We start from the raw sequence: 14,378 nt of genomic DNA, 5'->3' as shown, positions 1-14,378 counted from the left end.
TTTCTCACTAGGACGCCGGCCAGAAGCATTTTGGTGCCGTAGTTTGCAAGTCGTGTGGCATGATCTACACAGCCACTAGCCCGGAGGATGAAGCCCAACACATCCAGCACCACGAGAGGTTCCTCGAGGGACTCAGATACGTGGTAAGGAGGCAGCTGCGCTCGCAGCTCGGCTGAGGAAGATGGGGGTGAAGAGGTGCGTGATATTCAGGTACAAAGTTGAGACAACTGTAAGCAAATGTTTTGTCATCCAGGGGAGGTTAAAGTGTAAGTTAGGCCGTTCCAGCAAATGTCGGCCTTCATTGGATTGATAAATGTGACTTGACTCTATTCCTGAAAGCTGAAGTGGTTCAGATTACAGCTTCATCTGCCAGAGTCTTCATTGAATCACTTCCTCTCCCTTGCTAGGCCACTAACTTGTTTGTTTGGGTTTTTTTTTCCCCTCTGTGGCAGGGTTGGAAGAAGGAACGGGTTGTGGCAGAGTTCTGGGGATGGGAAAATTGTACTGATTCTTCCAAATGACCCAAAGTATGCTGTCAAGAAGGTACGTGTTTGTTTATTTTGGGGTTATATGTAGATTAGCTTTCTGCTGGCTCACCTCCCAGAACTACCTCAGTGTGTGATCATACGTCGCTTGCCAGTGCACAGGGCGAGCGGGAAGCTGAGTGGGGTTGTGGCAGCGATCTGGGTTGCTGCAGACACCCACCCTGACACGTCTCAACCCTGCTCCCTGCACTGAAGCTCATGTTCTTACGTGGCCAACATAACCTGATCTTTTCTGTCCCAAGGATGGGTTGAGAGGCAGGTGTCCTCTGCGAGAGGTGTAGTGGGATGAAAACATGAGCGAGAGCCTGTTCTTTAATGTTCTCTACACAGTTAGAGCCTGATCTTGTATAAGCACAGGCTTATTTGGGGGAAACGAATCCCCCCTTTCTGACAGCTTTCTCACCAAAGAACACACGTGTTAGTTCCTCCTAATACAGCTCTCTCTGGTTTTGTTTTCTTAGGCAGAAGATGTGCGAGAAATTGTAGATAATGAATTGGGATTTAAGCAAGTTTCTTTGAGCTGCCCAGCCAAGACTAAAATATACTTGTTTGTGTCCAATGAGAAGATGATTGTTGGTGCTTAGTGGCTGAATCAATCAAGCAGGTAGTATTCTTAGTTGTATGGGGAGGAGGTGGATTTAAACTGAAAGAGGGGAGATTTCAATTAGATCTAAGAAGGAAATTCTTCCCTCTGAGAGTGGTGAGGCACTGGACCAAGTTGCCCAGAGAATTTGTGGTTGCCCCCATCCCTGGAAGTGTTCAAGGCCAGGTTGGATGAGGCTTTGAGCAACCTGGTGTAGTGGAAGGTCTCCCTGCCCATGGCAGGGGGTTTGGAACTAGATAATCTTGTCCTTCCCTCCAACCCAAACCATTCTATATTCTGTGAAAAGCCAGGCTAATAACTGGGGCTGTTTGCGTAAGCCTGTGTATCAGAAATCCTGGCTTTGCACAGGATGGAGGGAAAAGAAAACTAAGGAAGTAAAACACAAACAAAAAAACTCCCCAAAAAACCAAGGAAAGAAATAATTAAAGAAAAACTTCTGCTTTGTCAGAGTGAGATGTTGCCGGCAGGAATCAGCAGAGTTTGCATGGCTGATACTCCACCTGACTGTGTTGGGCGCTTGGTTTCTGTGCTCGTCTGCCCGAGAGAGACAGCAGAAGGCAAAGCTGGGAGCCTGGGGTCATCCATGGCTCTGTGACCCTTTGGGAAGGAGAAGTTGACACCTCTGCTCTCATCCTTGCAGCTTTCCGGGTGCTGTCTGAGCCGGTAGCCGTACCGTCCCCCAGCCAGGACGCCCCTGCAGCACCACCGGGCTTGGCGCTGCTCCACGGAGCCGGAACCCGCCATCTGTGGTGTCAGCAGGATCTGGGTGTTCGGCCTGAGGCGCAGGAAGGGGATTGCCCGTCGCATGGTGGACGTGGTCAGGTAGGGAGCTGGGATCTCAGCTGGGGTTTATCTTTGTTGGGAGGAAAACCGATGATTGCAGCAAAAAGTGTTTAGAAGGAACTTAGGGAAAGGGATAAACTTGTATCATTCAGTAAGTCTGGAATCCTGCTTCGTAGTGGAGGGATATCAAATGGACAGATGTTCTGTGTGTACTAATATTTAAGTAATATTTGTATTTAAAATCTGACAAGCTGTTAAATGCTGGATTGTAACTGGAACACAGAGCTACACGGACTGGATTTTCCAAGAAAAACTGTGCTTTAGGGAAATTACTTTTTTTTTAACTGAACAAGTTGATGAGCCCACACACTTGAGTTTTGCCAGGGAGGAAATTCCGAGCTTTTCAAGCTTGGACTAAACTGGGAGAAAGACTTAACAACTTCCCCTCATCTGTTAATATGGACTTGCCTTGAGGGGGAGCTTGGTAGCGCATGAGCCTGTAGTAGCACCTATCTTCTGTGTGTTTTATCTGCTTACTATACGTATATCAAATACAGACATAGAAAGTATAGGAGTATCTGTGTCTATATTTTCATATAGTCATCCATTATTGGATCTGGAGCTTGGTATTCTGAAATTCATCAGCAGTGTTTGGTCTCCACTTCCCTCCTGTGGTCAGCGTTTGTCGTGTCACCTTCCAAAGCCATGGGACACATGAGCCAGCTGGACCTGGGTGACCTGTGGGTGCCCGTGAGAGTGCTGGTGCTGCTGTTGTGGACCTTGTTTGGGAACTGCTCCAAGATGTTTAACTGAAACCTCTGGGTTTCCGTGTAAAACTGGATTTGAGGGTTTTTATGCCTGGAGAGGGACTTTTTACAAGGGTATATAGTGATAAGACAAGGGGCAATGGCTTTAAAACTGAAAAAGGGGAGATTTCAATGAGATCTAGGCAGAAATTCTTCCCTCTGAGGGTGGTGAGGCACTGGGCCAGGTTGCCCAGAGAAGCTGTGTCTGCCCCATCCCTGAAGTGTTCAAGGCCGGGTTGGATGAAGCTTTGAGAACCTGGTATAGTGGAGAGTGTCCCTGCCCATGGCAGGGGGGTTGGAACGAGATGATCTTTGAGGTCCCTTCCAACCCAAAACCATTCTATGATTCTATTCGGTCTTATGTTATCCTTCCTGCTAACTTTAAAATGCCTCTTGGTTCCTGATTATGCTGGAATCTGAGAGGGCAAGCTGGCATCTCACAATGATCTTCTCCGTTTTGAATGCAAAGTGACAGAGGAAATAACTCCCTGCAGAGGAGGGCTGGGGGAGAAAACATCCCTGTGGTGTGTTTTAGGAGTCGGATAAAGCAGCACACTGATAGCTCTGCTCTCTCTTTCAGGAGCACCTTCATGTACGGCTGTTACCTGAGCACTGATGAAATCGCCTTCTCTGACCCAACGCCGGACGGCAAGCTCTTTGCGATGAAAATACTGCCAAACCCCCAACTTCCTAGTTTACAATTTTATCTATAACAACTGATTCGACTTGATTATTGCAAGTTGAGGTTTGTTCAAATCATCTAAATAATTTGATGTTTAAATTGACACTTAAGTGTTGTTACCTGGCTAAACACTGTTTTCCTGCTGAGCGCTAGTTCTTCCTCCCCCTGTGAGCGAGCTGGGGGAGAGTGTGTCACTTTGTGTACAGAGTTGTGTTGTATTTTAGTGTATGCTGCAGAACCTTGCTTGGAGTTCAGGTAGGTTCGTTTCTTCTGAAACTAAATTTTATTGCAAGTAACTTAATTTCTTGAAAAGGTTTAATTAATATAAAGATACCTGTGTTTCTCCCTGATGTGTGAATATGTAACTCTGGGCTCCCTGCAGTACCTTTAGTACCAGCAGTTGCTAAAATTTATTACGCACAGAGTATGAGATGTCTTAAAACGACTGATGGGTGGCAGGATTTCCCTCAGGTTTCAAGCCTGGAATCCTCATGGTGTTGTGCTGCAAGGGAAGCTGTCACAGGGCTCACCTGCTCAATAAAAGGTGTGAAACGCTGCTGCTTGAGCTTGTTTCTGTGCACGGAAGCACTCTCCTCATTTGAGAAGTTCAGAGGAGGAGGTAGCAGTGGCTGTGTGTGGGAGCAGGACAAGTATGTGCTGCAAAAATCTTTGTTTCCAGCCAGTGGAGAGCAGGAATTTCCCTAACTCACAGGGTTTATTTAAAAAAATCCCCAAGGGACTTTTTGAGAACCCTACACCCTCTTTTACCATGGTACAATTCCATGTGACAACTGGTTGTGTCAGGCAACCTTTTTCTTTAACTTGCAGCTGCTCTCCCTTGGTGAAGTTCTCCTATTACCTGGGGTAACCTCAAGAACACAAATACTTTACGCAAGAGCCCTCAGCAAAGTTTGCACATACCCAGCAGGGACACACACACTCCTTAGGAAAAGAAAAGCACCACTTTCACACAGAAATTAAGAAAACAGAAGTACTTTAATATCTCAGTCATAAAACTGTTGTTGAACACCCTTCCCTTAATGTTTGGGTTGAAATAAACCACCTGTAACCTGACAACTAAAAGCAAAAAAAAAAAAATATTGCACAGAGGATGTAGCTTATTTAAAATCTAAGAGGGGGTGGTAGAGGATTGCTCTAAAAACAATCTGTCCTTAAACCAGAAGTTAGCATTTAAACGAGCTTAGGCTCTACTTTTAAGTACAAAGAGCAGGTTTCACATATTAGAGTAGCCTTACTCTTCTAAATTAATCATCTCTGCTCCTGTACCCCTGCCATGAGCTTAGGGACATCCCTGAGCTCCGTGGTAGGGGTACAGGAGCTTGAAGTGCTTTTACTCCTGGGCCAGACTTGCCTCCAAGGCTTCCACAATGCCGCGGCTGAGGGACGCTTCTTGGGGTCCTCGCTGGTGCAGACAGAGAAGAGGTCGATCATGCACTGGTAGGAAGGGTCCAGTTCCTCCATGTTGAGGGCTGGGCGGGTTCCCAGGGCTGCATAATAGGTTTCCTCATCGAAGCCTGTCTTCATCAAAAGACTCGTCTGGATGAGAAGGTGGAAAAGGTGTTGGGAAGGGTTGCTGGAAACTGCTCTGCTCCTGTGGGTTGTGGGGATTTGAAACCCTGGCTGCACCTCATCATCACAGAATGGTTTGGGTTGGAAAGGACCTTCAAGATCATCCAGTTCCAGCCCCCTGCCATGGGCAGGGACAATTTCCACTACACCAGGTTGCTCAAAGCCTCATTCAACCTGCCTTGAACACTTCCAGGGATGGGGCAGACACAGCTTCTCTGGGCAACCTGGTCCAGTGCCTCACCACCCTCAGAGGGAAGAATTTCTCCCTTAGATCTCATCAAAATCTCCCCTCTTTCAGTTCAAAGCCATTGCCCCCTTGTTCTGTCACTACACACCCTTGTCCAAAGCCCCTCTCCAGCTTTCTTGTAGCCCCTTTAAGTACTGGAAGGCTGCTAGAAGGTCTCCCCAGAGCCTTCTCTTCTCCAGGCTGAACAGCCCCAACTCTCTCAGCCTGTCCTTATAGCAGAAGTGTTCCAACCCTCTCATCATCTTTGTGGCCTCCTCTGACCCGCTCCAACAGCTCCATGTCCTCCTTATGTTGAGAGCCCCAGAGCTGAACGCAGCACTGCAGGGGGGGTCTCATGAGAGCAGAGCAGAGGGGCAGAATCCCCTCCCTTGATCTCCTGCTCACACTGCTTTGGATGCAGCCCAGGACATGGTTGGCTTTCTTTCAGCCCAGTGCACATTGCTGGCTCATGGTGAGCTCCTTATCCAGCAGTACCCCTGAGTCCTGCCTTGCAGGGGTATGTGGTGGGATGTGACTTTCATGTCAGCTTCACTATTCCTTTATTAGCTCTAATTACTGCCTGGGCTACATCCTTACTTTCCCTTAGACTTAAATTGCTTATTTTGCCCAGCTGTATCAACCCCAGCAGAATAACTGAGTCACCCCAGCCGGGAAAAAGTTCTGCAGCCAGGAGATGCTGAGAGCAGGAGAGTGAGAAAAATCCCTCCGCTGCCTGGAGACCGATTTAGAAAACAAGAGTCAGCCTGCGGGTCCTCGCCAGCACCACAGCTGCAGCAAGAGGAGTTTTCCCCTGCACAGCCGATATGATTTTTAGCTTTATATTGCTCCAAGGTGCAGATCTGCCCGCAGGCAGCTATAAGCACCCCTCTGCCTTGTCTGCTCGCTGGAACTCTGAACGAGGGGGTGGCCAAGAAGGCCAACAGCATCCTGGCTCGTAACAGAAATAGTGTGGCCAGCAGCACGAGGGAAATGAGCACACCTCAAACACTGTGTTCAGTTTTCTGGCCCCTCCTGACAAGTTGCTCACCAGTAAGGTATAGAGACAAACCTTCGTCATCGGGGTCACCGTCCAGGTTGAGGTGGGCACGGAGAGGGTCATCATTTCCCAGAGAGTCAGCCCAAAAGGGAAGATGTCAGCCTTGTCGGTGATCACACTGTCATCCTGCAGAGCTTCCTTGGGCTTCCAGGGCTCGGTGCCGATGTAGTACATCTCCGGGTCGCTCACTGGAAGGAAACAACGTGGCTTGAGTGTCTGCTGGGACTTGCAGATGCAGCGAGACACGGTCACAGCTCACCACACAGCAGGGTTGAGCCTGTGGTTAGCTTCGGTGCGCCAAAGCCACAGGGCAGGATCTTTTTGGGGGCCTGAACCCATTTTTCTTTCACATCTGTGTAGTCTCAAATCCCCTGTGACCTATGACTTTGCTCTGCGAGGAGGTTTCATGGTTTAAGTGTCCAAGGTTATGCAGAACACGGACAGAACTGCAGAGCTGTGCCTGGGGCTTAACCCTGCTATAAGGGGGAGCAATTCCCTGCATTTTACCCAGGTGTTTCCTTCTTCAGCTTGGCTTCCCTTGCGGGGCAGGACCAGGGTGACAGGGCAGGGCACCTTCCCCCTGACAAAACCAGGGGACGAAGCCAACTCTGGGGCTTACAAGGCTCCATCAGCTTCCACCACAGAATGCCTCCTACCAGCCACAGGGTCCTTCTGTTTTTGTTACTCAAGGACTGCCCTGGTTTAACCTGGCCAGCAACTAAACGCCACACAGCCGCTCGCTGACCATCTCCCACCCCAGGGTACGGGGAAGAGAATTAAAGGGTAAAAGGGAAGGAGATTGTATCCCTGGAAGTGTTGGTTGGATGGAAGGCCAGGTTGGATGAGGCTTGAGCAACCTGGTGTAGTGGAAGGTGTCCCTACCCATAGCAGAGGAGTTGGAACTAGGTGATCTTTGAGGACCCTTCCAACCCAAACCATTCTATGATTCTATGATATGGAATACTCCATTGGCGAATTTGGCCCTCAATCCTAAGTCTAAGTTCAATCATAAGAGGAGTTGGGGGCCCTTTGTCCTGGCCATGCATTCCCCTAGCCTCTTGTGCTCCTGCACAGTGGCAAAACATGGGAGGCTGAAAGGTCCTTGATGGCTCAGCACCAACTATCAACATCAGTGTGCTGTCAGCATTCTTCTCATAACAAATCCCAGACTAAATCCAAAACACAGAGCTATTCTAGCTGCTAAAAAGAAAAACTAACTCTGTTCCAGTCAAAACCAGGATGAGCCCAAACCAAGTTCTCATCACTTGTTCAGTTTAATGCCCCTTCGATCTTAATTAGCCCTGGGAAAGTGAAAGCGATCAGCTCTCAGCCTGACGAAGGAAACACCAGCTCTGACTCGATCCCTTATATCCCTCTCCCAATTACAGGCACTGCTCCTAAGCGGAGGGACCACATTTCTCACCCCGCCCCCAACTCTCCCTAGCAAATTCCCGAGCTGTCAGCAAATCTCAGCTATTTGAGAAACTTTTCTTTGCAGGGCTGATCTTCAAAGCCCGGCCTGTAACAAGAAGTGAATGCCGAGATCCCTCAAACACTTCATGGGCTGTTGCACTTTAATCCTCGGCGGGCACCCAGCATCCTCGCTGTCGGTGGGTGCTCTTTGTCTCAAGACAACAAGGAAGCAAAGCCAAAATCGGAGCTGGGTGGAGAAGACTTCTTCCTGTTAAATCAGCCCAGAAACTGATACTTTAACCACACTCCTCTCTGGGAGATTACACCGGGGCGCTGCCTCCAGCTCTCTCGCTCCTATAAAAGGGAACAGCTCCTAATAAAAATGTAATACAACAGCTTTATAAATTACGAGGCTGTCGCGGGCCCAAGCGCTGTGTAAAGCGGCAGAGAAGTGCATTCTTGTAATTAACCCAAACGCATTCCTGCTGTTCGCGGCCCAAGCCACGACGCCATTAGACATCTGCTTCTCGTTTACACAAGGTCTTTATAACGCCTGCGTTTGGCTCATGCTTCCCTCCAGCCCTACGAGAAAGATTAGTTTACTTCACTCTCTGGCAAGAGCATCTCCTCAACAAGGTCCAGCAGAGCCTGATCCAACGTCCCGCATACAACAGCATTCCTGCCTGCGGTGGCGAAGGTACAAGAAAGGCGTCACAGGTCTCAAGAATTAAAGCTGGACCTTCTGGAGATCTCCTTCACCCAGGCACAGTGCAAACCACCAGCCCATCCTCCCCTCCGGGGACACGGAGGGGTAAGTGCATTCACTCTGCTCCGGAGCCAAACTCTGGCAGACACCACGTATCGAGGTCCCCTTCCCGGCCGCCTGACCTACCGGTCATGTTCTCATCGAGGGGCAGGGACACTCCCACATCACAGATCTTGATGGCTTCAAAGTCACCTTTAACGACTACATTGGAAGACTTGATATCTCCATGGAGCAGCTTCTTATCATTATGAAGATACTAAGAGGCAGAGAGGAGTTGTTAGCACCAGAGTTACAGAATACAGCTATGGAGAGGCAGGAGGAGCCATCGAATTTGGCCACAAAGCACCAACTTCTTAATATTTAACATATTTAGCCTTAAAACCTCGAGGATGGGTCAACACCTGCCTGAACACTTGGAAAACACAGGACAGGTTGTTCCACCCAGCCTAGTTTGGGGGCTTAAGGTTGCCTTTTAGTGAAGTGCGGGCGTTAGCTGACAGCCAAGCGTGCATCCGCGTTATCCCGGGAGCTCATAGCTGCATCTCCTCAGCAGTAACAGCACAGGACTCGCTGCCATGGCCGGGCAAGCCTGTGCTTTACCCTCACAGCTGGCACAGCTGGGCCGAGGCTCCGAAGCTGTACTGTGGTTTAGACAGCCCGCAGAGTCTCCCATTCCCCCCTTTTTTTTCCCTAAAAGCAACCTGTCGCAGCAAGAAGGGTGCAAGAGCCAGCAGCCAGCCTCCTTGATGGCTAGCGAGCAGAGACAGCAGGTAGCCCCAGGGGAGGGCAGCAGGACATTCGGGACAAAGCCTTTGTTGCATCACTTTTATATTACTTCAACCTCAAGCTTCAGGGCTCGGTTTTCACCTGAGTCTGTAGAGCACCCCAGTTAAAAAAAAACACCCCACCCCACCAAGGCCTTAGACGAAGCATCGCAGCATCTGCTCTCCACCTGCCGGCACAGCCTTCGCGCACACCGAATTGATTTATTTTTCCAGCGTCACCGGCGTAGGCGGTTCCGCACAGAACAGCTCTTGGTTAACGCTAAACGTACCTTCAGCCCCCTCGCCATGCTCAAGGCAACCTTGAAAATCGTGGCAGCAGGGAAAAGGGCCCAAACGCTTTGCACTTCTTTCTTCGATTAAGTCGTTGGAGATTTTCTTCCTCCGTAACTCCATGGCCAGACACATGCTTCCATCGTTGGCCTCGGTAAATGCGCGGTAACCTTCCAACAAAGATGGATTTGTTAGAGAGCCGAGCGGGCACCAGGTTCCACTCCTCCAGGAGGGCCCAGGACCGCCCCCCCCGCCCACCTTGTTGCTGCCCAGGTCAGCTTTGCAACCCCGGGCCGGGGCAGGGAGGCCCAGGGAGGTTTATCCCGATCTTTGCAGGGGCAGAGAACCAAGGAGAAGGAGGGAGGAGAGCAGCAGCCAATGTGCAGCACCGACATCCTCATTCGCAAAGATCAGGAGCCGTGAGAGTGAGACAAAGGACAGGGGGACATTTGGGGGAAGCGAAGCCCTTGTCTCACGGGGGCATTCCACAAGGTAAGACTAAGGTGCCACGGACTGTCACGACTGTAATCGTTCTTCCTCCGTGTTTTACTCCTGTCTGTAAACAACAGTCTCCAGGAGGTGTTGTAAATGATAAAGTCTTGCATAGGGCACAGCGAGTGTCTTATCCTGTAAATGATTTACAGCACCTTTACCAAGAAAGGAGTGAAACGTTTGCAATGTGAAAGGTCGAGGCTATCTTTGCTCTTAAAATTCCTGCCAGAAGCGAGACATTCCGTTTTAGGGGATACAAACAAAGTTCTTTGGTCTCAGTGTTTCTACTCTGAGTGACTGCACTGGGAGAGTTTAAAGCACAAATAAAAGGAAAGTCAAACAAAGCTGCCGTTCTGAACGGGCAGGAGACATTTTAGACAAGATAAGAGCAGAAATTAAACACAGACTAAACAGCTTCTGAAAACATTCCTACCACTGAGAGCCAAGAGCTTGATAGAGCCTCGATTGTCACTCGCAAAGTTGTGTCATCAAGGTGGGACCCGAAGCCCTCGTTCCGCACACAGAAGCCATCTCAGATATTGCTAGATATTACCTGACCTCTGCAAGGTTACGGTGCTCTCCACCTTCCCCGAGGCCATGAGCTAAAGCTGTGGTGCCAGCGCAACCCTGGGGCGGGTGGTGGTTTCTCCAGAACAGCCTGTGGCTCTCCTTGTGCCGGAGCTGACCCACAGCACGAAGCCGGCAGAGAGGCACCTCTCAGCTCCTGGGGCACCCCAGCACACTGGCCGCTTACGAGTCCCACCTTAACTGCTTCTGCCGGTAACTCACCCAGTAGCCACCTCTCAGCGACTGAGCTGATCTCAACAGATAACGAAGCACCACAGGGCGACTTCTGTCACCACCCGCTGCCCCAGTGTTTCAGGGGCACTTCCGTGTCCCCATTGCGCAGGGCAAGACTGAGTTCATAGAATCATAGAATGGTTAGGCTTGGAAGGGACCTTTAAAGATCATCCAGTTCCAACCCGCCCTGCCATGGACAGGGACACCTTCCACTACACTAGGTTCCAGGATGGGGCAGCCACAGCTTCTCTGGGCAACCTGGGTCCAGTGCCTCACCACCCTCAGAGGGAAGAATTTCTGCCTTAGATCTCATCAAAATCTCCCCTCTTTCAGTTCAAAGCCATCACCCCGTGTCCTGTGACTACACGCCCTTGTCCAAAGCCCCTCTCCAGCTTTCTTGTAGCCCCTTTAGGTCCTGGAAGGTCTACCTGAACAGCCCCAACTCTCTCAGCCTGTCTCCATAACAGAGGTGCTCCAGCCCTCGGATCATCTTGGTGGCCTCCTCTGGACCCACTCCAACAGCTCCATGTCTTTCCTGTGCTGAGGACCCCAAAGCTGGACACAGTGCTCCAGGGCGGAAGTTAATTTATTAAGGTCCACGGTCAGGCTGACCAGAGTCAGACGGGGAGGTCTGCAACCCACAGCCCTTGGTGCAAGAGGAGCCCAGAGCTGGGGAGGGCAGAGAAACTCTGCAGCAGCCTCGTCTCACATCAGTGGGCTCCAGAATTGGCTCCCACAGCTCAATTTGCAATTTAAGTGACAAAAGGCTGTGCGGGAAACTTACCCACCAATGTTCGGCGTGCTGGAGGTTTTTCAAGATCTTGGCTTCTTCGTTCAGTCTCTGCTGGTAGATGCTTTTGCTGGCTCCTGTTGCATTGGAATTAATTTTCTTCACAGCCCATGGGGAGCGAGACAAAACCTCTGGGAGATCTGCAACGGAAAACCCAAACATCTCAGAACCACTCCATTTGAAGCAGCACCGCGGTTGAAGCTTGCACAGGTCACTCATTTTGGAGAGCGTCTGCCTTTATTTTGCAGAGTTAATAAAGAATAATGCTAAAATAACTAAAGTCTGCTAACCGTGCACACTGCAGAGGTGCACAGTAATGCTTTGCCCTGATACAGTGCTCCTCTGTTGAATTTCAAACATTTTAGAAAAGGAGATTTGGATTGATTCCCATTTTCAGATGGAGGAGCTGGGGCTCGGGGAAGGGAAGCAGCTTGCTGCTTGCCCAGCCAGCCACGGCAGAGCCAGGAACCGACCCCAAATGCCTGAATTCCAGGCCAGGAAAAGGCTGACGGGTTATCCCAAAATGACAAGCTCCTTCCCAGCACTGATACCTCCCGCACACATGGGACAGCTGGAAATCCCACACCCCTTCCTCAGCTCCGTGCCCATTTGGAGGGGACGGGCAGCATTTGGTGGTCGGTGACAGCAGCACTTTCTTGCTCAGAGGTCAATCACTTCCCATCCCCTAAATTATTTTGGATCAAAAGATGCCAAGCCCCATTCTCGATCCCCACCTCATGCCCGCACTCTCCCATGTACCTTTTCATCAAGTAGACGTTGACCCCAGTGCCGTAGCCAAGCTTCTGCATGAAGGGCGAGGCTGGGATAGTGACGGAGACTGGCCCCCCGTCTATGAAAGAGAAGAAACCCCCATCCCCACAAAGGACCCCAAGTGGCAGATCAAACTGCAGCTCCTCACTAGGGGCTTTGACGCTCTTAATTACAAATCACATTTATGATTCTACCACAAGTGCTGTGCTATGCACAGAATGAGTTGGGATTTTTTAGAAAAAGCTCTTTCCAACCCCCTTTTCCCCCCAACATTTTAATGTCAAACACCAGTCCCACTGAGCTGTTGCTATCATCCTTGTTAGGTTCCTGACCCAGGACAGCATTGTGCAACGTTTTATGTTCAAGCCCGATCTCAGGTGCAGCTTTTTGGTCCTATCTACTCTCTGGGCACAGCAACTGTACGGGTTTGGCTGGGATGGAGTTATTTTTCTCCACTGCAGCTTGTGTGGGGCTGGGGTTTGGATTTGTGATGAAAATGGTGTTGATAACACAGGGATGATTTAGTCATTGCTGAGCCGTGCTTGCAGAGCATCAAGACCTTTTTCTGCTTCTCATCCCACCGCACCGGCGAGGAGGCTGGGGGTGCACAAGTAGCTGGGAGAGGACACGGGTGGGACAGCTGACCCCAACTGATCCAAGGGACATCCCAGACCATATGACATGGTGCTCAGTAATAAAACTGGGGAAAAGGAGGAGGAAGGGGGACATTCAGAGTGACGGGGTTTGTCTTCCCAAGTCACTGCTGCATGAGATGGGGACGGCCAGACACCCGCCTGCTGATGGTGTCCCTCATTGGGCTGGGGAGGGGAACCACGACACCACCACCCCCCATAAAGCCCACAGCAAAGCCTTCCATTTCCCTTCCAGCCCCTCTGGAAACATCGAGGGCTCACACCTGAACGCCACTCACCAGGTTTCTCCTTGGGGGCCAGGTTGTTTGGAGACTTGAAGGCTTCCATCCCTCCGAACCCTCCCAATCCCTACAGCAGAGGAGAGACATTATGACACCTCCACCCCCAAAACGCCAGGGGGAAGCGCTCAGAAGGAGCCGGGAACACAAGCTGCACAGAGCTCAAGCCCTAAACCCGTGCAGGGGCATTGCAGGTACTACGACAGTACATTAAAGGGCATAAATTACATTAATTACACTCGTCGGGAGCTACCCAACTGCTAATTTGGCTTCTCCCAGGCTGACAGCTGAAGCAGGGATGTGCTTCCAGCACGCCCAGCTCCGCAGGCTCCCTCCTTCCCAGAGCCACCACCCTGCGCCCCTCGCAGGGCCCATCGCCCCGGGACTGGCTGGCAGAGGGGGAACAAGCCCATAACGGGTCTGGGAGTGGCTCTGAAGCCGGGCAAGCCCCGGGACTGCTGCCCGAAGGGAACGGGCAGGCGACGTGGCACCAAGGGAAGGAGCTGGGGGTGGGGGGAAGCATCCACCATGGCAGGGCCCCCCTCAGCCCAGCCACCACTGCGGCAGGGCTGGCACTGAGGGTCTCACCTCCGGGGTGAAAGATGGGGTCCCAGTCTGGGGTAGAGGCAGGAGGGGACTCCCAGATCCCATCACGGGAGGTGAGAGGGGGGGGTTCCCAGGTGGAGCGGGGGAGGCTGAAGAGGATTGCTGGGTGCCACCTATGGCGAGGGGGTGGGGGGGACAGCACTCCCAGGTCTACCTTTGGTGGTGGGGGAGGACTCCAGGGTCCCACCTCTGGGGTAGGGAGGGGAAACTGGGGGGAGGAAGGGAGAAGAAGAGGCCTCCTGGGCCCCACCTCTGGGGGGTGAGGGGGGGAAGGTCTCCCCGGTCCCACCTCGGAGGGGAGGGCCCCAGGCCGGGGGACTGAGGGCATGAGGAGCAGGGGGGAAGCGGGGAAAGGAACGGGAACCCAAGCTCGTCCCGCGTCCGTTACCTGTCGCCGCCGCCGTTTGAATTCCGCGCGCGGGAACTCCGCACCCTCCTCCCCGCTACGGCGGCCGCGGGC

At 51.4% G+C, this 14,378-nt stretch overlaps 1 protein-coding gene across 1 annotated transcript; it reads right to left on the bottom strand.

The window, feature by feature from the left end:
* Positions 1 to 3,142: 3,142 nt before the first annotated feature.
* On the bottom strand, positions 3,143 to 13,361 carry PBK (PDZ binding kinase). The gene is given in 12 exon segments (XM_086624594.1): positions 3,143 to 3,188; positions 4,808 to 4,956; positions 4,958 to 4,977; positions 6,306 to 6,341; positions 6,344 to 6,481; positions 8,599 to 8,728; positions 9,527 to 9,580; positions 9,582 to 9,697; positions 11,601 to 11,736; positions 11,738 to 11,750; positions 12,370 to 12,460; positions 13,313 to 13,361. Coding segments are annotated over 12 exon segments (978 nt in total).
* Between the last annotated feature and the right edge of the window lie 1,017 nt (positions 13,362 to 14,378).

This window comes from Tauraco erythrolophus, chromosome 2 (genome assembly GCF_009769465.1).
Source record: "Tauraco erythrolophus isolate bTauEry1 chromosome 2, bTauEry1.pri, whole genome shotgun sequence".
Lineage (NCBI taxonomy): Eukaryota > Metazoa > Chordata > Aves > Musophagiformes > Musophagidae > Tauraco > Tauraco erythrolophus.
The sequence above is the reverse complement of the archived record's forward strand: the minus strand, read 5'-3'. Positions and strand labels throughout refer to the sequence as shown.